The 22400-nt window shown below is 42.2% G+C and overlaps 3 protein-coding genes across 7 annotated transcripts; 1 reads left to right on the plus strand and 2 right to left on the minus strand.

The window, feature by feature from the left end:
- Positions 1 to 98: 98 nt before the first annotated feature.
- Positions 99 to 9924, minus strand: znf512 (zinc finger protein 512). 2 transcript variants are annotated; one of them, XM_046873416.1, is made up of 15 exons: positions 9661 to 9924; positions 7968 to 8064; positions 7708 to 7763; positions 7028 to 7071; positions 6770 to 6945; positions 5864 to 5956; positions 5577 to 5701; positions 5227 to 5313; positions 4657 to 4755; positions 4143 to 4310; positions 3429 to 3611; positions 2782 to 2883; positions 2630 to 2692; positions 2090 to 2188; positions 99 to 1634 (listed from the first exon to the last, which is right to left on the minus strand). In XM_046873416.1, exons 2-15 carry the CDS (start codon positions 8029 to 8031, stop codon positions 1266 to 1268), a joined length of 1728 nt encoding a protein of 575 aa, XP_046729372.1. In that variant the 5' UTR covers positions 8032 to 8064; positions 9661 to 9924; the 3' UTR covers positions 99 to 1265. The 2 variants fall into 2 exon arrangements, with proteins under 2 accessions (XP_046729372.1, XP_046729371.1); XM_046873415.1 differs by having other exon boundaries at positions 9188 to 9923.
- On the plus strand, positions 1584 to 22321 carry LOC124401266 (protein lava lamp-like). Of its 2 annotated transcripts, none has more exons than XM_046873421.1 (13): positions 1584 to 1658; positions 17826 to 18100; positions 18451 to 18557; positions 19131 to 19223; positions 19316 to 19474; positions 19614 to 19706; positions 19792 to 19962; positions 20430 to 20513; positions 20600 to 20692; positions 20779 to 20892; positions 21086 to 21169; positions 21278 to 21370; positions 21535 to 22321. In XM_046873421.1, exons 2-13 carry the CDS (start codon positions 17992 to 17994, stop codon positions 21586 to 21588), a joined length of 1254 nt encoding a protein of 417 aa, XP_046729377.1. In that variant the 5' UTR covers positions 1584 to 1658; positions 17826 to 17991; the 3' UTR covers positions 21589 to 22321. The 2 variants fall into 2 exon arrangements, with proteins under 2 accessions (XP_046729377.1, XP_046729378.1); XM_046873422.1 differs by having other exon boundaries at positions 20603 to 20692.
- On the minus strand, positions 11001 to 17809 carry LOC124401264 (spindle pole body component 110-like). 3 transcript variants are annotated; one of them, XM_046873419.1, is made up of 12 exons: positions 17103 to 17809; positions 16748 to 16854; positions 15997 to 16089; positions 15813 to 15905; positions 15564 to 15713; positions 15367 to 15459; positions 13590 to 13673; positions 13399 to 13491; positions 13166 to 13318; positions 12638 to 12721; positions 12409 to 12501; positions 11001 to 12021 (listed from the first exon to the last, which is right to left on the minus strand). In XM_046873419.1, exons 1-12 carry the CDS (start codon positions 17209 to 17211, stop codon positions 11968 to 11970), a joined length of 1206 nt encoding a protein of 401 aa, XP_046729375.1. In that variant the 5' UTR covers positions 17212 to 17809; the 3' UTR covers positions 11001 to 11967. The 3 variants fall into 3 exon arrangements, with proteins under 3 accessions (XP_046729375.1, XP_046729376.1, XP_046729374.1); XM_046873420.1 differs by lacking the exon at positions 12409 to 12501; XM_046873418.1 differs by lacking the exon at positions 11001 to 12021 and having other exon boundaries at positions 12266 to 12501.
- Positions 22322 to 22400: the final 79 nt, after the last annotated feature.

Consider the following 22400-nt stretch of genomic DNA (forward strand, 5'->3'; position numbering starts at 1 on the left):
TCGGGTGTCCGCACAAATTTGTACATATGGGGTACGTTTTATTTAACACAGCACCATATCAAAGATTCTAATAAATAAAATCATACACCACTCATGTCTTCAAAGTGGATATTTGGGGTTTTTATACACTTTAATTTATTGTATACAGATTTACTTAACAAAGTACTTTTACAAAGTCTATGCAGACGTTTTACAGTCGAACATTGAAAAAAAGAATAAAAGGTTGGGTATTTAAAAAAAAAACACGAACCGTTTTTGGACACGTAGCACTCGAATCGGACACGGTAATAAAATGATGGATCGGAACGAACTCAAGTAACCCCTCACAATGTCCATATGGATAAACTCTACGATACAATATTGTAGCACTCTATCATTCCTAACGTGCGAATCTGCAGCCTTCTTAGAGACGTGCACGAGGACGAGAGCACACGTTCGAAGCTAAAACGTCAGGTACGCGTCGATGCTAGTCACTCTATTACGCACATGGAGAACACTACATGCAGTGTTTAAAATAAAAAAACGAGACAATAAAACTTAAATAATGCATTTAACCTGAAGAATTGGGGCGGGAAACAAACCGGGGGGAGGGGCTACAAAACGAAGGAAAATATAGTTGTGTTGGAGATTAGCCTTGCAGCGTTAGCAGTGTTAGCTAGGTGGTGCTGGGATTTGAACTCACAACCTTCCTATAATAGCTACCGCCTACCTAAAACAGACGCCCCTAACAAAAATCGACATATACCTTATGTACAGTATACATCCGAATTAACTTTTTTATAATTACGGACCACCACACAAGTTGCCATCTTGTTTTTTTTATGGCTCACAAGACAAGAGTTACACAAATTCACCTAAACGACATTATCGCTGCCTCGGATTGTCAGCCGGGCGAAATTCCTGTTTGCTGCTTTAGTTGATTGGGGGAATTATGTCTTCCATATCGCAAAAAACAACCGGATTCTAAGAAATCGTGTAAAAACGCTTGAAAACAAATCAAACCAACCCTTTTAAGGCAAAATATCAATAGATTTTTTACATTTGATCGCCACAATCGCGATCTATCAGAAGTAAAGTAGGGCAGAGGTTCTAATCTTTGGAAATCCGTGTCTACAAATCGAACAGTTTCACAATCACGATTCCTCTCAGCGTTGATCTTCAACGTAAAATACGGGTTTATAAGATTAGTAAATGTAGTTACCTCCGGCTACCACTTGTCTCAACACACATAATTGGGTCAAAATGGATTCAAAATGACACAAGGTTTAGTGGTCATTCTTAGTTTTTGCAGGCTGAGGTTTGCTGGGCTTGTTTAGCTTCCAGGTCTCGTTTTCTGGAACCTCTTGATCCGACTCGCTGCTGGAGCTCTCGCTTTCACTGCTACTGCTCTGGCTTTCACTGCCCTCTTTGTCCTGCACTCTCCTGCTCTTTCTTTCGTTTTTCGCTTTCCTCTCCGACGTTCCTGGGAATACTGACTGGCTGGTCGTGGCGTCTGATGAAGCCTGATGGGTTTTCTGCCGGGTGCATGGTCCTTGGTGGTGGAAGAGAGCTGGGTTTGGCAGGTGGAGTTTCTTTGGCTTGAGCTTTTTGGTGGCGGTGAAACTCTTAGCCTTGGAGGTGACCACAAACCAGTCCTGGCCACAAGACAAGCTTTTCAGGTAAGACTCATGTTCTGGTGGCTACTTAGCAAACAGGTAAAATAATGATTGTTTTTGGAAAATACATAGATATGAGCAAAAGTATTGGGACACCTGACTTTTCCCGCTTATGTACATGGGTTGGAGATGGTGGAAGATCATGAGTGGAATAAATTGGAACACACCCTAGGCCTGACTTGGAACACACCCCAAGCATCCTCACTTTCTCACCTACATCAGTAGCTCCTAACGCCCTTTTCAGCTGTATGTCCATGAATCTCCACCAAATCTGGTGGAACATCTTCTTAGAAGACTGGAGCTCATTACAGGAGCAAACAGAGTCTAAATGTGGAATGGGATTCTCAAGTGATCAGGTGTCCAAAAACCTTTGTCCATACGGTGTATTTTTATTTATTTATTTTTTTACATAATACTCATTACGTTCCTTTTACCTGCGAATGAACAGAGTTGATGTGGTATTTCACTCCACTCTCAGAGTTGAACTCCTTCTTACAGATCAGGCATGTAAATTTCCCAGCATGAAAGTTGCCCTACAAAGAAAGAAAGAAAAAAATAGATATTTATTTATATTATTATATTATAATAAATACATATTGATAAATACTAATGAACCTTAACGTGCTAACAGCGCTTAGGAAATGAGCTCACAAATCTCCACAAAACCTAGTGAAACATCTTACCGGAAGACTGGAGCTCATTATAAAGTGATGGGACAAAAAAAAAAAAAAAAAAACACCACCACCACAGCATCTGATGGTCAGGTGTCCAAATACTTTTGACCAAAAAACGTTTGTTTTTTCCCCCCAAATTCGATTAAAAATTACACCAAATAGGATGGTTTACAATGTAAATATGAATTCAGTGCATTATTTTGAAGACATTTCCCATTAAATGGCCAGTTAGGAATTAAATTGAGCTTGAGGACTCCACTGTATGGAGAAAAAAAAAAGAAAAATAAAGAGAATTCTCACCAAGGTGCAGAGTCCCAAATGAGCCTTCAGACCTGAAACACTGGTGTAGTAACAACCGCAACCCTACAGAGGAACCGAAAGAAAACTTCAATATCAACTCTGGACACAGGAGGAAATAAGAAAAGAAAAAACCCACAATGTCTTGTTCAGACCTTGTTGGGACACTGCATTTTCCTGTTCAGTTTCACTTCGTTCTTCCACTTTCGCAAGACCTCCTGGCTGAAGGCCGGTAATCCGGGACGGGAATAACGTAGCTGAGATCAGAGCAGTGAACAAATCAAAACTATGGTATAGTCAGTCAAATATGAATGGCTTCATCAGGATCCATAAAACTTGTTACAGCATGACTGGAAGATCTTCCACTATAGAGTTTGAACTCTATAGAACAACTTTGGGATGAATTGGAACAACACTCCCGGCCTCCTCACTTCCATCAGTACCATACTTCTGGCTGAATCTTCACAAGGCACAAAAGAATCTAGAGGAACATCTCATTATAACAATAGAAAGGGACTTAATGTAGAATGGGATTCTCGAAAAGAATCACATAGCAATCTTATGGTCAACTTTTCCTTTCTTTTCCTGATTTATTTGCAACAATGACTCTGATCTCATGGATATTAGAGGTCAACCAACTCGTGGTGTCAGCGATTAGCCTATAGAGGCCGCTCTCGTACTGTATAACGCAACCCAGAAAAACATCATCTAATATCATTCCAGCAATCAACTATCCGTGCTGATTAATCGGCAAAAACAATAAATCGATCGACCTCTTACGAATGCAAAATGGATAAACTACCTTCCGGTCATCAGGTACCAGGTCTCGCTGCACCTTTCTCTTAGGCCACTCCTTGAACAGCTCCTGATTGGCGATTTCACGCAGATGGAAAATGGCCACCTGGGCAGAGGTGCGTTTGGCCCTGCCGCTGGATTCACATTCCATGGGTTCTGTTTGGCCATTTGTTTCAGTTGGTTGAGGTGCCTAAAAAATCCAAAGAAAAAAGCATTTCAATCACATTTTGACATATTTTCTTTATATTTTCTTTTACCTGCAGCATTTCGAAGACCTAAAATGACTCACTGTGATTAATCTTATTTATTCTGTAAAATCAGCCCAACACCTTGCGACCAATTGCCTCTATATTTTTACGCCAATCGATTTTTGACATGAACGCTGGCTATGACTTGAACTTGGAGACATAAGCCTGTTCCAGCTTGACAATACCCTTGTGCACAAAGCCACCTCAATGAAGATCTGCTTTACATTGGTTGGGTGTGTGTTTAAGATCTTGAGTGGCCTGCTACAGAGCTAAAAGCCTTAATGAACACCCCAGGCCTCCGCAGTTCCTCACTTACACCAGTACCTGACTTTCCTAACGCCCTTGTGGCGAAATGAAATCGCAGAAATCTCCTAAAAATCTAGTGGAAGCATGGAGAAGCATGGAGAATGGAGACTACATGTGGAATGCTTTGCCTGCATATGTATATACTATATATTATATTCAGTGCTCACCGGCCCATGCTCAGATTTGAGATGGTACTCCAGGCCTGCTCTGGAGCGATACGGCTTTCCACAGTGCTTACAGTTCATTAGTAGTTTCTCCAGCTCGGATTCGGCCTTGCCGCATTTTTTCATGTGATAAACGTAGCCCATTATACTGGTGAAGCTGCCAGTACAGCCCTAAAAAGAAACAAGAAACAGGTATAAGATATTCACGCATGGGAAATAACGAAGTGCCATTTTTCTATCAGCGCTATTCATCATACAGGTTCTTCACACCCTGCTGGTGTGTACGAGGTGGCATCAAAAAGTTTCGAGACTAGCTCCGACTTTATTAGCCTACGTTTATACAACGGTGTCGAAACGGCAACCATTGCGGCGATCGCAGAAGATGCTCTACACGCTTTGAGAAGAAGACACGTTCCAGAAAAATGCCTGAAGACCTGTATTGCTGTGCAAGGGGACTATTTTAAAGGTGAAACTTTTTGATACCACCTCGTAGCTGCCTTAAGATGTGTACACATACCTCTTTGGAACATTTTAATTTCCCCAACCTTTTCAGCACTTTTCTCAGTTTTTCTTTCACCGCGTGATCGTCCAGTCCATGTCCGTCGTCCGGGTTGGGCTAAAGCATGTACGACATCACGTTTAGACTGTAGATTTACTTGTAATTTAACCACATCATCGTGCTGATCATTAGAACTTATTACCATGAGCATGATCTGGAAGATGAAGGATTGAATTTAAGCTTGGAAAAAACGACCAAAAGTATTTGGACGCCTGACTTTTCCGACCCATATTTGCTTCTTCAACAAACTTTTACCTCAGAGTCATGCCAAAAAATTGTACAGGATGTCTTGGGATGGTGTAGAATGAAAGTTTCCATTCATTTGAATTAGGAAACCAAACCCGTTCCAGCACAAGACAATTTGAGCTCCGTGAACATCTGCCAGATCCTAAGTAGCCCCCCCTAGAGCCCATACCCTATTGAAGACTGTCGGGACGAATCGGAACGCCGCTCCAGATCTCCTCACTTACATCAGTACCTGATTAATTCTTGTCACAGTTTAAAGAAATGACATAACAAACGACATACCAGTTTATTGTGGTCCGCCATGAGGTGGTACTTCATCCCAGTTGACGTCTTCAGCTGTTTTCCGCAATGTGTACATTTAAATACGGGCTAAAATAAAAGCACAGAGTCAGTGACGGGACAATTTCAGCTACGGCTAAACATACACTATATGGCCAAAAGTTTGTGGACACCCGACCATTAGATTGCTATTGACTTCTCCACATTTACTCTCCAATCGTCCCTTCTGGGAAGACGTTTCACTAGATTTTGTGGCGATTAGTGAGATTTCGTTCATCCACAAGGGTGTTAGTAAAGTCAGGTACTGATGAAGGTGAGGACGAATGGGGTGGCGATCCACCCCATGCATTTACCAGTTTGCAGGCCACCATGTGCTTTTTTAGACCCTCCACCGTTTTCCTTCCCACACGTTTACACTTGGGGCAAGTCACTCGGCCTTTTGCTAGGATCTGCAGCTGCCAAGTTTCCTCTTGACTTCCTGCCAAAACACAAACATTACGTCACCGCGGCGTAATTAAATGCACATGTGTAGGAATAATACAACGTGGAAATTTGTAAGGTATTGGGTATACGGCCATGCATCGATTGCATCAGATGAACTGGAAAGCGAAAAGGGTCATAATTATTAATTTTAGAGTACCTGGAGGATAACTGGGTGTCTCCTTTTTCACGCAGAAGTTTGCCTGAGGGCTCCGTGTCTGAGCGAACTGCGCCACAGGAACTATGACGGGAACTGTAAGGGAGACCAATCGTCAGATCAATGATCGGGTCTGAGTAAAATAAATGAGCTGTTTTTTACCAAAACTGTGCGTGAAAACCACTTTTTAACCAAGTCCACACGATATGTAGAGTCTAGACGACCAAAAGTATTTTCACACCTCACTTTTCCATCCCCAATAAGGGAAACCCACACCTGTAACTCCAGCATGTGGAAGTGGAAGATCTTGAGTGGCCTGCTGTAGAGCTTTAACCCTATTGAACACTTCAAGAATGGTTGGCGTTCCGAATCCAGGTCTCCTCACTTCCTCTATGAACAACCTGGTGGCTGAATGAGATCTTACAAATCTCCACAAAATCTAGTGGAACATCTTCCCAGAAGTGTGAAGGTTCTTATAAAAGACACATTGTGGAATGAGATGCTCAAAGTACGTAGCAATCTTATGGTCAGGTGTCCGCAAGCTTTTGCGCATATGGCGTATGCTTAGACATGTGCGGATTAAGACTTTCAGAATGTGATTGCATGCAGGACATCGGATCATGCAGAGAAGATTGTGTTGAATGGATTGTTATTAGTAGATCCTCGTTTATGGAGCGTTTTTTCTCACATAGAATACAGATTAACCTGGCAGAGGTAGAGCTGTAACTTCCTGCAGACACATTAGGAAAAGAATTGTCTGGTTTGATTGAATTTTTTTTCATGTTTGTGAAAACTCCATGGGTTAGAAGTCAGGAGGAAATTGATGATGGTCCAAACCAAAGAAATGAACGATCCGGACCATATTGACTTGCACACCGTCGTACGTTTTTCCATCCATCTCCAGCTCACCTCTCTTTCTCATAATCTCCGAGGCAGGCCCGCCTATATCCTTCATCCTGCACGCGGGAGGATGGCATGCCACTTTCTGCACTTTCAAGCCATTCACCGCATTAGCACGGACCACCGAAGTGCACGAAGACCCGTCCACAGGAGGATCTTTGGAGACCGGGTGCAAATCTTGATACCTGGAACGACACATCGCAAGCGCGTTACGATCCTTCTTTCTCTTCAATGAGTTAGAATGAATAAAAACGTGATTTTACGCACTTTTTCCTGCCATACGTTCTCTTTATCGGACCCGCAGATTCGTTCTGAGATACAAGAAATGAGGATAATGTCAGACTGATATTTCAGAAATTCAAACTATTAATTGTTAAAGGATCACGATACATGATACAGACAAAAGTATCGGGACACTCGACTTTTCCAGCAATATGTTTCTTCTGTAAAATTTGACAATGAAATTGAAGACACACAATTGTACATGACTTCTTTGGAAGCGCTAGAATGGAATGTTCCTTTCACTCGAACTAGGAGAACCCAAGCGTAACCATGCTCCTGTGCACAAATCCAGCTCTGTGAAGATACACTTTACATGAGTTGGAGTAAAAGATCTAGCTGCTATTAAGCTATTGAACACCTTTGGGATGAATTAAAACACCACCCCAGGCCTCCTAACTCCCTCAGAACCTGTTCCAGCAAAAGCTGCATGAAGATATGGTTTCCATGGGGATGAGTGGAAGATCTTGAGTGGCCGGCTTTTAAGCTACTAAACATCTTTGGGATGAATTGAAACACCGCCGCAGGTCTTCTCACTGCCTCACCTACATCAGTACCTGACTTTTCCTAACACCTTTGAGGCTGAATGAGATCTCACACATCTCCACAATATCTAGTGAAGCATTTTAAGGACTAAATGTGAAATTGGATGTTCAAAAAAAACTTACCGTGGAGGAAACCCCGCTACATACGGCAACCACTTTCTCCATTATGTTCGGGTCTCCTTAGGAAACATTAAAAAATAACCAAGAACTTTTATATCCGGTTGTACCTTATTGCGTTTTAATCAAAAGTATGTGGACACCCAAGCCCATGATGTTCCTCTCCAAACACTTACTAAACATGAAAGCACACATTATATACAATGTTTGTTCGTGATGCTAAGGTGTCCACATACTTTTGGCCATAGAGTGTATGAGAAGGGTACCTGTTTGTGGCTTTTTTTCCGGCCTTGAGATCTTTCTCTTGTTGGACATGTATATGACAGACATGGTCCCCTGCGTGTGCTTGCTTCACGTTCAACACTGGGATAAACACAAACATTGAAACAACGATCAATTCTCAACACTCGCACAACCTTCTTTTTCATTCTGCAGTTTTATCCAGACTAAATATACAAAAGTATTTGGACACCTGCCTTTTCTAGGATACCCAAACCTCTAAAAGCCAGCTTCATGAAGATCTGCTTTGTATGGGTTAGAGATCTTGCCCTACTATATTGAAACCTGTTGGGATCAATTGGAACACACCCCAGGCTTCTCACTTCTTCACCTACATCAATAACTGACTTTTCTAACACTTGTTTTGGTGAATGAAATCTCACAAATTAAAAAAAAAAGAATCTCCACAAAATCCAGTGGAACATCTGAAGGGTGGAGCTCATTATAGCAGATAAAGCAGACCAAATGTGGAACAGGATGCTCAATCTTATGTTAGGGTGTCCACATACTTTTGTCTGAGTAAATCTTCTGCTGGTGGAAAACACCTGAAGTGGAGAATGGCTGAGGCTGACAGAACGTCTACAGTATCTCAAATAATCCAAGAGCATCTCAGAACACTCAACACGTTAGAGGTCAATGTCCTACAACAGCCGAACACCACATCGGGTTCCTCTTCTATCAGAGCAGACTCGGAATCGGAGTCTATCATGACCACAGATGAACTCAAACTGGACTGTTTAAAAAAAGGGTTCTTTGGTTCCTAATTCAGCAACGTTCGATCTCCTTACACCATATCAACTCTATATAACGACTACAACCCAGCATGATGTCAATCTCAAACTGGGCCAGATCTCCGAAACTGAATCCACGCTGAGCATCCTCAGGATGTCCTACAGACGCCCAGACAGACATTACATCAACGGGCATCAAAAAGAGAACCTAGATCTTGAGGTGGTCGTCTTTGTTTCGACTTTACGGAAACCTTGGGATCCTGGAGGACCTACTCAAGCATCACAAGAGAAGACGTGTACATGAAAAACAACCAGATTGAGCTGAAGCTAGTGAACCAAGCACACCCCCCCCCCCCCAAAAAAAAAAAAAACGTTACCCAAGGGGTGCCAATAATTATGATCAACACCCACCACACACCACTTATAAGCGGTTGGGGTAATTTCATGCATTCCTGTAGTATTCATGCATGACTTACCTGAAAAGGTGCCTGGAGACAGGATCACATTGTTTGTTTGTTTGTTTGTTTGTTGGCGTGCTAAGCTCGAGGTCACGTGGTGGCATAAAAACACGTGCAAAAATTGTTTTTATATATACACACACACGTGAAAAGGGTGGATCGCGTAGAGAACGGAAGCGCGGAGATACAATGTAGCTGCGGCGTCTGCGCCTGCGCAGTAACATGAAACCTTCTCGATCCAAACATCAACCACCATCCAAACACCATCCACCGATCTGCTGCTCTTCACCTGCCTGCATTCATGCCTCCATTTCTTCCAATCTCCTGGTCGTGATCAGGGCAGAGAACACCATCAAACCGAAGTGCGCTGCAACACACCACCACCGAGCCCAGGACCCGGTTTAGCTCCACCCAAACCCAGAACCAGACCCAAAACCAAACCTGGACCTCCTCAATCCCTGTTGACTGACCCTCCAGGCAGCCTTACATACCCGATAGCAAACCAACCAGCCTTCCACATTATCTACTGCATGATGTCATGCGAACTCCAGAGTCTTCTGTAGTGCAGAAGATAAAGATGGCAGCATCAGGAGTTGCACTGCTGAAATGGAAATGGTGTCCTGCTCAAAATGATCACACGTTACCATCATGCACTACAGAGCACACGGCGTATACTGAAACGTGTGTGTTGTTTTTTTTTTTTGTTTGTTTTTTTAAAGAAGGTCACATTTTTATTTGCATATATAAATTTTGTCGTCATGATGCTTTCCATATTTAGGCATCATTATTCAGGCACGTGAGGGGAGTTCAAAGATAAAAGATAAAAGAGGTGGGAGAAACAATGGTGACCAGGGATTGGCTGCGGGGGTGAATAGTGATTAGTGATTGGTTGTTGGGAGACAGTAATGATTAGGGATTGGTAACTGTGAAGCAGTGGTGATTAGTGATTTGTTGTGGGGAAATAATGATCAGTAATTGGTTGTTAAGAGACAGTAGTGATTAGTGATTGGTTGCTGTGAAGTCAGTGGTGATTAGTGATTGGTGGTTGGGAGACTATGATTGGTTGTTGGGAAAATAGTGATCAATGGTTGGTTGTTGGGAGATAGTGGTGATTAGTGATTGGTTGTGGGGAAATAATGATCAGTGATTGGTTGTTGAGAGACAGTAATGATTAGTGATTGGTTGCTGCGAAGTCAGTAGTGATTAGTGATTGGTTGCTGCAAAGTCAGTAGTGATTAGTGATTGGTTGCTGTGAAGTCAGTAGTTATTAGTGATTGGTTGCTGTGAAGTCATTGGTGATTAGTGATTGGTTGCTGTGAGATAGTGGTGATTATAATTGGTTTTTGGAAGACAGTAGTGATTAGTGATTGGTTCTTCACGAAGCTGGCTTTGTGCACTATGTATCATGCCGGAGGTTCAGGTTTGGGTCTCTTACATCAAGTGAAGGGAACATTCTATTCCGCGGCTTCCAAAGACTCCAGGATTGTGGTCACAGTTTGCGGAAGAAGCAGCAGTGAAAAAGTCAGGTGTCCCAATACTTTTTGCCACAGAGTGGGTATGTTGATAATTATCAAAATTGTGTTATATTGTTATATCTATTCATTCACTCTGAATGTAATGATGCAGTTCTGCATTTTTAAAACATAAAAAAATTCGAAAACGACCAATCAGCGCACCCCCCTTTTTTTCATTCCAGCCAATCAGCGTAATCTTAGCAAAACCCGGAAGTAAACTGTCTCACCGCTCTCCGTGTGTGTGTGTGTGTGTGTGTGTGTGTGTGTGTGTGTGTGTGTGTGTGTGTGTGTGTGTGTGTGTGTGTAATACCGGAAATGAGATTTTTCTATGGAAAAAAACTTTACAAAATTACTCAACATACACTTTTTATTGCATTTAGTATAAATTGATTATATTTGGCATATATTAGTTTGTTGTATTTTTTTTGTTGTCTCAGTTTTAAAGTGGCACTGAGTCTGTATTACAAAATATAGACGTAAAAAATCTATATACAAAAAAATAAATAAATTAATAATATCAATAAATTAATAAATAATATGAATCCCTGTGTCTTTATATGTATTTTATGATTGGTTGCTGTGAAGTCAGTGGTGATTAGTGATTGGTGGTTGGGAGACTATGATTGGTTGTTGGGAAAATGGTGATCAATGGTTGGTTGTTGGGAGATAGTGGTGATTAGTGATTGGTTACTGTAAAACATTGGTGATTGGTGATTGGTTGTTGGGAGACAGTAATGATTAAGAAGCACATGGAGAAGAAGCACATATGGGTTGTCATGTTGATTAGAGCATTAGCCCAAAAAAAAAAAACCCAGACCATCACCATCATCAGCTTCGAGTGTCATTACTATGTTGCTCAGTGGTGAAGGCTTTAGACTGGAAGGTTATGAGTTCAAATCCCACCACTACTGGGCCCTTGAGTGAGGCCCTTAACTTTCAACTCCTGTATAAATTATATAATTGTACGTTGCTCTAGATAAGGGTGTGTCTGGATATCACTAATATTTTGATTGATGGTAATCATGGTATTAGTTCTTTGTGAAATTTTTAATAAAACAGCAGTAGAGGAACGGGAGTCAGTGCGGTGGTACTTGGGAACTTTTCTCTTCACTCATCCTGCTGCTATTCGTCTTTTCAGTTTCTCGTGTCGGTATAGAAGCCGACCTCGCAGAGCATCAAACCTCACCCCCCTCCACCTCCAGTGGAAAAGAAAACCACCAGTGAAGACCAGGAGAGCATTACAGGAACGGGCTCACACAGTCACTGACTTCGTGTATCCAGGTGTTAAACACCGCCCCCTGCTGTTAGCTCCTTAAATTCCTGACTGAGGTGATCCATCTGGTACAATAAAACACAGATTGAATAAGGTTACATGATCATGTAGAAGAATGGATGGATGGATGGATGGACAGATGGATAGATAGATAGAGAAATGCTGACTTATGTAAGAGAAAGAAAGAAAGAAAGAAAGAAAGAAAGAAAGAAAGAAAGAAAGAAAGAAAGAATGAAAGAATGAAAGAAAGAAAAAACGCACATATGAACATAAGGATGAAAGAAAGAAAGAAATCTTTAGCGAATGTGACCCAGTCGGAGGTGTTGGATTTATTTCACTGCCCCAGTCTACCACCTACACACACACACCCACATACATACACACCACACATACACACACACCACACACACACACACTACAGCAGTCAGGAATCGTTTCGGGCAAAAACGTACATCCTGATTATTGTTGCCCTCTTTTTCAACTTCCGTCATCTCGCTGTCCTCCTTCTTCAGAGTGATGTGAGCGAAGCGCTCTTTCTCTATCTCCTAAACCACAGCCATGTAGTAGAAGAAGAAGAAGAAGAAGAAGAAGAAGAAGTAGTTCACACCAGGCCCCTTTAATCCTTTTTCTATTAGAATTCGAGATTCTTCAGGAGTTCAAAGTTGATTGAGTTCCTCTTACCTGGAGTAACTCGTCGCGCTGTTTCATGGTCTCATCACACCGCGACTGTAGAGTGTTGAAACTGCCCTGTGCTCGATCGATATCCTAAAACATGTCAGAGAAACACGTAAACCCGGGTATGTAAATGCTGTATACTAGTGATGTGTAGCTCCATAACTGAGGCACAGTCAACGATACGATACATTAAAGATACATATAAAGCAGCTACTGATGCCATGTGATACGATTCCCCCTATTAAAATTCAGTGCACAGCTCTACCTCTGCCATGTCAATCTCTATTCTATGTGACTTTCAGGACATGCCTCGGCCTCCGTAGTCTTATGATATGTAAAGTTTAGCGAGGAGAAAGCGATTGGTCACTTTCTTAATAATAGAAGTAAAGCGCATCTATTAAATATTATATATAAATAAATAATTTTTTTACCGATGCAAACACTTTTAAAACGATGCCTCGTGATACGAATGCCTTTTTTTAAAAAATCGATGCCTCACGTTTTTCTTTCACACAATACGTTATATTCACGTACCTCCTTTATAACCCCGCACGTTACTTCTAGGTCGTGATGGAATCGATCGAGCTCCCGCACCATCTCTTCCAGTTTAAACTTGTGGATCCTTAACTCTGAATTTACCTTCTCCAAAAAACGCTTGTTTTCCATGTCCTGAGTGCCCTGGAACATCTGACAAACAAAGCTTCACCTCTACACATGCATTCCGACCTTATTTCATTTCTATACAGTTTCCGAAGAAAAGACCTCACCGTCAGTGGATTCTGTTTGTCTGAACATTCCTTCATCGTCTGTTCATACTGCAGCTTCAGGGCTTCGTGAGACTCGCGCTCGTGCTCGTATTCCTAAAACACAACCACGGAGAAGAATCGAGCTTCATATAACGTCTCGGAAAACGTCCAGACGAATTGTCTTTACTTTTTCTGTATACGAAAGGACGTACCTTCAGCAACTCGCTGTACTTTTCCATTAGGGCTAGGTGTTCCGACAGGGACTTTGCGTACATTTCAGATTTTTCTTTGGAAGCCTATAACACAGGGCATGGATAAGTCATAGACAAAACAACGTATGTGTATACAATCCGCTTATCTCCAAAGCTTCCCAAATGAAGTCTAACGGTCAATGGAAGTCTCTCTATCTTGTATATTACATTTACAATTCCCGACTCTTGGTCTCTTGTTGGAGGATGAACCCGGAACCATTTACGTGTTATTGTTGTTTTTCTTATACGTTTCTTATAACAATGTAATGAGTAAAAAATTCCAAACCCCACCCCAAATATTCTTCCAATTTCAGCTCCCACTCCTTGACTTTAAGTGTTTTTGAGCATGCCCAGAAAAATGGGAACGATCAGCCTCTGAGGTTCCGAATTGCCTCCAACAAAATCCCAGCCTCTGTTCACTTGAGTGTATTGCTGTTAATTTAGGGATTATAAAGAATTCAATTCTTCCATCCAAACTCTTGCCATGATCTTGAGTTTGTTGCATTCGCCTGTCTAACGCATATCTCTCCAGTCTTTCTCTGTTCTTCGAGAATCTGAATCTTTCTCCCATTTTTGTTTCGCATACTTTGTTGCAAGTCTGTTTACTGGTTTGTACACGACAAACATATCGGGACAACAGAGCTTTCCTGCCGTAAGTGGTTCTTCTCCAGACTGTCCTATAAAATATTGCATTTGAGGAGGAAGATCTTGCTGCTATAGAGCTCTGATCTCATCCCTACTGATCACCTTTGGGATGGATGTGAAGACCTGACTGCACCCCTAGGTCTCCTCACCTTCTCACTTACATCAGAACCTTACTAACACCCTTGTGGTTGATGAACACAATGTCACACAATGTCCATAAACACACTCCAAAATGTAGTGGAACATCTAACCACAAAAAAATCCACATACCAAACTTATGAGCAGGTGTCCGAAAACCTTTGGCAATTAGTGTATATGTCCATCGTATTTCAATACTGATTTATTATCGTCTTCTTTTTAAATATGGATGAATAAATGTCATGATTGGCAAGCCCGCTTACATTCGCAGAATTTGGCGGACTCACATTTAGCTCATAAATACAACTGAGCAGCTATTGTGGTTAAGGGCCTTGCTCAGGGGCCCAGCTTGGTGTGGCAGGGATTTGAACTCAAATTCAAAGTCCAATGACTTAACCACTAAGCGACCACCTCCTCGCCTTGTGATCAGTAACCTAAGTCTATCTGAAAGATTACAACAGTAGGAACTCGGAACACGTTTTTGAGTTCTAAACACGTTTCGTTTAAAGGGTTCTGCATTAAATTGTGGAAGCAATTCCTCTTGTTCAAAACCTCGTCTTTTTTCCCTGACCCTCCTGAACATGGGCAAATGGTTCAAGCTTAAGTAAATGAGTGCATTTATTCGTCAGTTCGTGTGCGTGGCGGTATCAAAATCACGAGGCTGCACGCACAGTCACAGGAAACACCGACCTTCGTAAGTCAGTGTGCCAAAAGCCATCGTTCTGTTTACATCGCAGAAGGTGTTTGACACGCTTTGAAAAGAAGACTTCCAGGACAAAATCCATTCTTGCAAACGGAGCTAACCTTAAAAGCGTTTAGATACCACCTCATAGCCTGCGATGAGACTCAAGACGTTATCTCAAAAGAGAGAACGTCTTCAACAAGCAACAACTTTTTTATGTCTGGAAAAAAGTAAATATACACCCAGGTAAAAAAACGATATGGAAAAACTCACCATTGGGAAATCGATTTTCTGAGTTGGACCAGACTCCATTAAATTGCAATCGGAGACCAAGTATTTGTGAATGTCCTGTATGGCGTCTTGGTCCTGAAACACCGAATATAAAAAAGAAAAGAGGATTCTGTTGTATTTCCATCGTTCCATCTTTTCCTTGTTTTATATCTTCACTGTTCAATGACTTTCCCACTGACCTGTTGTTCCTTCTTATACGTTCTATTGGACTCCGAGAGCTCCTTCTCCAGCTGCCTCAAAAAATCATTCACCTTGTTCATCTCGGACACCAGGTTAAAGATTTTGTTCTCCAGCTGAACCTTGGTATCCAACGCCTCCCGATATTTCGTCTAAAATTTAGCCAGGGAGACATGCATAAAAATAAAAAAAAATAAGATGACGCACACATTTGTGGATCGTCCAAAAAAAACACAAAAATTTTCACATACCTTGTATAATTTATCTCGAATTTTCAGAGCTTTTCTCATCTGGTCATACTCGGCCCTGAGGATTCTGTAGGCCTCCTGCTCTCGCTGCCTTTCCTGAAAAGAAGCGAAAGTGCAGAATCGTCACGATAAACCTCATGCCATTCTTTGTGAAGGATCGATGTAAAGTGAAGGTTTTTTCACTTACACTATCAATCTGCTCACAGATACTGCGTATCTCCAAGACCTCTTTGGTCAGCTGCTGCACTGAACCCAACAGCGTCTCCATCTGCTCCAACACCTTCAGAGTCCCAAACAGAATGAAAAAGCAGTTTGTTAATGGCTTGATTTACTTCTATACTCATCTTCAGAACCTTTCCCAGGACTCGGGTCTCATCAGAGCAGCTTCGAAGGTTTTATGAACGCCAAGAACATGAGTGATGTAATAATTACAGTGTGCTGTTTGTAGAAATAAAGAATAAAAAAATCGAGAACACGGGAGAGGGAAAGATTCCAGAGATGATCCAGGTACAGTTCACCAGCAAGACGTTTCCACTGAAACCCAACTCTGTTCTGCGGGAAGGAGATCACCAGATCTCCAGGGGGCTCCGCAGTAAAGCTCCACATCTGGATGGAGAAGTGCTGCTCTTTCATGCGAGGTTCATTCTCACACTGGGGTTTGGTGGAAACAAGGAGACACTGGTTCACCTCACCAAGCTACTTCTGGTCTACGTCCTACAGTTAATGATGATGATTATTTATATGATGATTGTATTTAATCAGGGTTACAGCTTTGGTTTTTGTGCCATCACTTTGTTCCCTTGTGGTGTTTTTATTTTTTCTAGTTAGAAAGCCAGGGTTAGATTTCAACATGAACAATAATCCTGGGGAGAAGAAAAAAACTGCACAGAGTGGCTTTGCTCCAAAAACATTAAGAGCTTCAGTGCTTGGTGAAGTACCTCGGGTTCGGCGCTGCATCTCTGTGCATCTCGACCTTCATCCGTGTCGCACATCAAACCTGGATCCAGCGCACAAACAGCTCCAACTCCAGAGCCCGTTTGTAGGACTAAATCAGTACAAACCAGAAGAAACATCAGGACATTCCCATGCACTCACAATCCCATCCCTTCATCAGGGTTACAGAGAGAGAGAGAGAGAGAGAGAGAGAGAGAGAGAGAAAGACAGACAGAAATAGAGAGAGAGAGACAGGGAGAGAGAGAGTGAGAGAGAGACACACAGAAAGAGAGAGAGACACAGAGCGAGAGAGAGAGAGAGAGAGAGAGAGAGAGAGAGAGAGAGAGAAACATGCTTTACCCCTATAGCGGCGCTTCTTTAACAGAAAATAAACTCCGGCCGACGCGGCTGCAATTCCAGCCGCATACAACAGGGGGCGCAGTGGAATATCAAACGTCGGGAACATCATCACGTATCGTGAAGAGACTCAACCTTCCTTCAGTTACACTGCACACTGAACCCCCGCCGCGCCGCGCGCCGCCTTTTCATACCTGCAGCCTCTGTTACGTCACAGAGCAAACTTTAACTATCCATCTATCAGTGGTCCAGTATACCAGTATACAGCAACTTCAGTCCTACTCGTAACAGACATTCAACTGTATTTAATTGTATTTAATTGTATTTAATTGTTTTACACTTCAACCTTTTATTTTGGTTTAAATGTACACACATCCACCGCACGGGGGCGGTGCAGGCATGTTTAAAATGTTTAAAATGAATAAGTTTTTTAAATACTTTAATGAACATGGGTAAATATGGATGTTTTATGGAAATGTGTATTTATTATTAAGACTGAGGGATTTAAGTTCGTTTAAGTTCTTTTTCAGTAAAACAAATGTGATTTTTTTCTGTGTAGTTCATTTACTTTTTATATCTTATAAAAAAAAAGAAAGAAAAAAGGACGCCGTTAATAAACGTGTTGAGCTGAAGGTTTTAATTTCGCCTCTTTTACATCGATTTATTTATATTTTTAATAAAAAATGGTCTTTCTTTCTTTCTTTCTTTCTTTCTTTCTTTCTGTAGGACTGAAGTTGCTGTATACTGGTATACTGGACCACTGATAGATGGATAGTTAAAGTTTGCTCTGTGACGTAACAGAGGCTGCAGGTATGAAAAGGCGGCGCGCGGCGCGGCGGGGGTTCAGTGTGCAGTGTAACTGAAGGAAGGTTGAGTCTCTTCACCATACGTGATGATGTTCCCGACGTTTGATATTCCACTGCGCCCCCTGTTGTATGCGGCTGAAATTGCAGCCGCGGCGGCCGGAGTTTATTTTCTGTTCAAGAAGCGCCGCTATAGGGGTAAAGCATGTTTTTCTCTCTCTCTCTCGCTCTGTGTCTCTCTCTCTCTCTCTCTCTCTCTCTCTCTCTCTCTCTGTGTCTCTCTCTCTCTCTCTCTCTCTCTCTCTCTCTCGCTCTGTGTGTGTGTGTCTCTCTCTCTCTCTCTCTCTCTCTCTCTCTCTCTCCGTGTCTCCCTCTCTCTATTTCTGTCTGTATTTCTCTTTCTCTCTCTGTGTCTGTCTGTCTTTCTCTTTCTCTCTCTCTCTCTCTCTCTCTGACTCTCTCTCTCTCTCTCTGTAACCCTGATGAAGGGATGGGATTGTGAGTGCATGGGAATGTCCTGATGTTTCTCCTGGTTTGTACTGATTTAGTCCTACAAATGGGCTCTGGAGTTGGAGCTGTTCGTGCGCTGGATCCAGGTTTGATGTGCGACACGGATGAAGGTCGAGATGCACAGAGATGCAGCGCCGAACCCGAGGTACTTCACCAAGCACTGAAGCTCTTAATGTTTTTGGAGCAAAGCCACTCTGTGCAGTTTTTTTCTTGGCACAAAAACCAAAGCTGTAACCCTGATTAAATACAATCATCATATAAATAATCATCATCATTAACTGTAGGACGTAGACCAGAAGTAGCTTGGTGAGGTGAACCAGTGTCTCCTTGTTTCCACCAAACCCCAGTGTGAGAATGAAGCTCGCATGAAAGAGCAGCACTTCTCCATCCAGATGTGGAGCTTTACTGCGGAGCCTCCTGGAGATCTGGTGATCTCCTTCCCTCAGAACAGTGTTGGGTTTCAGTGGAAACGTCTTGCTGGTGAACTGTACCTGGATCATCTCTGGAATCTTTCCCTCTCCCGTGTTCTCGATTTTTTTATTCTTTATTTCTACAAACAGCACACTGTAATTATTACATCACTCATGTTCTTGGTGTCCATAAAACCTTCGAAGCTGCTCTGATGAGACCCGAGTCCTGGGAAAGGTTTTGAAGATGAGTATAGAAGTAAATCAAGCCATTAACAAACTGCCTTCTTTTTCTGTTTGGGACTCTGAAGGTGTTGGAGCAGATGGAGTTGCTGCTGAGTTCAGTGCAGCAGCTGACCAAAGAGGTCTTGGAGATACGCAGCACCGCTGAGCAGATCAATAGTGTAAGTGAAAAAAACCTTCATTTTACGTCGATCCTTCACAGAGAATGGCGTGAGGTTTATCGTGACGATTCTGCACTTTTGCTTCGTTTCAGGAAAGGCAGCGAGAGCAGGAGGCCTACAGAATCCTCAGGGCCGAGTATGACGAGATGAGAAAAGCTCTGAAAAATGAAGATGACCCAGGTCTCCCTGGCCAAAGCCAAGACGTTCAGCTGGAGGACAAGATCTTAGACCTGGGGTCCCAGCTAAACAAGGTGAACGATTATGTGTAGTGCCTGGAGCAGGAGTTCTCTGAGCGCCAAAGATTGTGTCAGGAGTCTAAAAAAGCACATGAGGTCTCCTTTGATTTCTTGAATCGGAGTGACGAGAAATCTCGAATGTGTTGTGTTTCAGGACCACGAGCACGAGAAGAACCTTCACGAGCAGCTGATCGGTACCTACGGTTCGGAGGAGATCAGTTTACTTAGGAAACTCGATCCGATAACCGTAACCTTTTTTTTTTTCGGTCCACGAGTCTTTACGAATGTCTGAATGCATGTAGATGAATTTAATGCTTCTGGTTGTTGTGCAGGCGGTTGCTGCTAAAACCCAGCAGAGATCCAACGAGGAAACAGAGATTGTGTTACGGACTCGGCACAGCAACGCGAGATTGTCTGACATTTTGAAAGAACATCGTTTGTCATGCAAGCAGCCCAAAAACCAGCAAAACTCTGCCCTAAAAACGATAGAGGAGCAAAAGCTGGTGAGTGATGAAGATTTAAGTTCCTTCAGAAACAATGCACAGAGGCTAGATGGACCTCAGGGGAGGTGGTAGCTTAGTGGTTTAGGCATTGGATCTGAAGGTTGTAAGTTGAAACCCCGGAAGCACAATGGAGCTGTGCTAATTCTGGGCCCCTAAGCAAGGCCCTTAACCCCATAGAGATCGAGAGAATCTGTTATTGAGACGCCCATCAATAATATATGTGGACATGTGGACGAGTCTGTGTGAGTCGACAATACAATATGATTATATGATCACGTGATTATTTTCTGTTTGTGCTGGAAGCTCAGTGGGTGAGACGTCTGATTGGAAGGTCATTAGGTCAAATCCCAGTACCACCAAGTTGCTTCTTTTGGGCCCCTGAGCCCTTAAATTCTTGGTTGTGTAAATAATTGGATTTTGGCATCTGCCAAGTGCCTTAGATGTTCTCCTCTACGCCTATGTTTTAGGACTATGACCAGATATGTTTACGTGAACAAGAGTTGTTCGAAGGACACAACATACTGAAGGAAAAGCACAGCGAGTTACTGAAGGTATGAATAAGATAAAGATATAATGATATAAAGATATAAAGCTGTCGATGATGAGAACTCAATTTTACTCCGCGCTTGTGTTCCAGAAGTACGAACAAGAGCACGAGACTCACAATAACCTGAAGTTGCAGTGTGAACAGATGATGAAGAAAGATGCAGACAAAAAGAATTTGCTGATGGTAAGGACTTTTCTTCTGGATCCGTAAAGAACTCCGGTTCTGAATGTGTGTGTAGAAGTAAAGTTTTGGTTGTTGGAATTTTCCAGATGGAGAAAGAAAATTTGGACCTCAAAGGCCAAGTGGGCAAACTGGTCGAGAAGGTGTGGAGAATGGAAGTAATGCTCTCCAGGACAGATGAAGTGTGCAGGGCTATGAAGAAGGTACGTGAGCGTTAAGCGATTCCTTTTAAAATAATGGGGAGGAGTCATGATGTTCCTGCTGCATGATGAGAGTGAGGAGTCGGTGAGGAGCCTGGCATATACCCCTCATTTTCCACTTTTTGCGTATTGTGCTGAATTTCTACACAACGTCTCCGCGATAAGCATGCTTGTGTTTTTTCTTCACGTGTTTTAGGAACGTGAGCGTTTACGGGAGGCCCACCACATCAGTAACTTCGTGTACAAAAAGAGCATGAAACAGTGTGATGATTTACTCCGGGTAAGAGAAGTCTTGAACTCCATAGTATCTCCAATTCTAACAGAAATATGATTAAAGGGACCTGGTGTGAACATTTTCTTCTTCTTCTACTACATGGCTGTGGTTTAGGAGATAGAGAATAAGTGCTGGGCTCGCAGCACCCTGAAGGAGCAGGACAACAAGATGATGGAAGTTCTAAAACAGTGCAACAAGTCTCAAAATGTAGGTTCTGACTGCTGTAGTAGAATGTGTGTGTGTGTGTGTGTGTGGTAGACTGGGGCAGTGGAGTAAATCCAGCAGCCCTCGCTGTGTGTCACTTTGGCTAAAGATTTCTAATCTTCTACATGATCATGTAACTCCATTCAATCTGTGTTTTATTGTACCAGATGGATCACCTCAGTCAGGAATTTAAGGAGCTAACAGCAGGGGGCGGTGTTTAACACCTGGATACACAAAGTCAGTGACGGTGTGACCCCGTTCCTGGAACACTCTCCTGGTCTTCACTGGTGGTTTTCTTTTCCACTGGAGGTGGAGGTGGATGATGATCGGCGCTCTGTGAGCTCGGCTTCTATACCGACAGGAAAAACTGAAAAGACGAAGAGCAGCAGGATGAGTGAAGAGAAAAGTTCCCAAGTACCACCGCACTGATTCCCATACGATTGTTCGATCTGAGAGTGTGTTCAGGGGGTTCATCAGTGCTCCTGGTGGTTGGAAGGAGTGAATCTAAACCACCAGCAACATAAATACAGAACATAAAAAAAGGATTAAATATACAGAATAATACACACATCTGGAAGCTCTACTGCTGTTTTATTAAAAAACTTCACAAAGAACTTATACCATGATTACCATCAATCAAAATATTAGTGATGAGATTTGATTTATAGTTTATTCATCTTCTCTATTATGTGATAGAAAGTCATTTATAACTACATTTACTTTTACACACACAATAGTAGATCCACTATGGACAAAATTTGTAGAGTAGATACACCTGGCCATCAGATGTTCTTTGAAAGTTTTGAAAGTGATGGATGAATAAAATGCTAAAAGTCCTGAATGTTTAAAGTGCTAAAAGTGCTCTTCATCTCTGTGGTTTGTGTTTTTGGGGTGTTTGTAAGCTACTGTAATCATTTCATGTAAAAAAATAAACAACAACAACAATAATAATAATACCATCTTTAATTCCCCACTGTACCTGATTGTTGTGCAGTAGGAGAAGGAACCGAATCTTTTCTAATGAGTCGTTTAG

Source organism: Silurus meridionalis, chromosome 18 (genome assembly GCF_014805685.1).
Source record: "Silurus meridionalis isolate SWU-2019-XX chromosome 18, ASM1480568v1, whole genome shotgun sequence".
NCBI classification, from domain to species: domain Eukaryota; kingdom Metazoa; phylum Chordata; class Actinopteri; order Siluriformes; family Siluridae; genus Silurus; species Silurus meridionalis.

Excerpts from the sequence above, each read along its gene's own strand:
- znf512 (XM_046873416.1), bottom strand. The coding sequence starts at position 8,031 with ATGTCTGTCATATACATGTCCAACAAGAGAAAGATCTCAAGGCCGGAA. Across the intron at positions 4,756-5,226 it reads TGGCGGACCACAATAAACTG|CCCAACCCGGACGACGGACA; the intron begins GTATGTCGTTTG and ends TACATGCTTTAG. Across the intron at positions 2,189-2,629 it reads ATTTGGGACTCTGCACCTTG|GGCAACTTTCATGCTGGGAA; the intron begins GTGAGAATTCTC and ends CTTTCTTTGTAG.
- LOC124401264 (XM_046873418.1), bottom strand. The coding sequence starts at position 17,211 with ATGATGTTCCCGACGTTTGATATTCCACTGCGCCCCCTGTTGTATGCG. Across the intron at positions 16,855-17,102 it reads AAAGAAGCGCCGCTATAGGG|TCCTACAAACGGGCTCTGGA; the intron begins GTAAAGCATGTT and ends GTACTGATTTAG. Across the intron at positions 15,906-15,996 it reads TCTGTGAGCAGATTGATAGT|GAAAGGCAGCGAGAGCAGGA; the intron begins GTAAGTGAAAAA and ends GCTTCTTTTCAG.
- LOC124401266 (XM_046873421.1), top strand. The coding sequence starts at position 17,992 with ATGATGTTCCCGACGTTTGATATTCCACTGCGCCCCCTGTTGTATGCG. Across the intron at positions 19,475-19,613 it reads TGGGGTCCCAGCTAAACAAG|GACCACGAGCACGAGAAGAA; the intron begins GTGAACGATTAT and ends GTTGTGTTTCAG. Across the intron at positions 20,514-20,599 it reads AGCACAGCGAGTTACTGAAG|AAGTACGAACAAGAGCACGA; the intron begins GTATGAATAAGA and ends CTTGTGTTCCAG.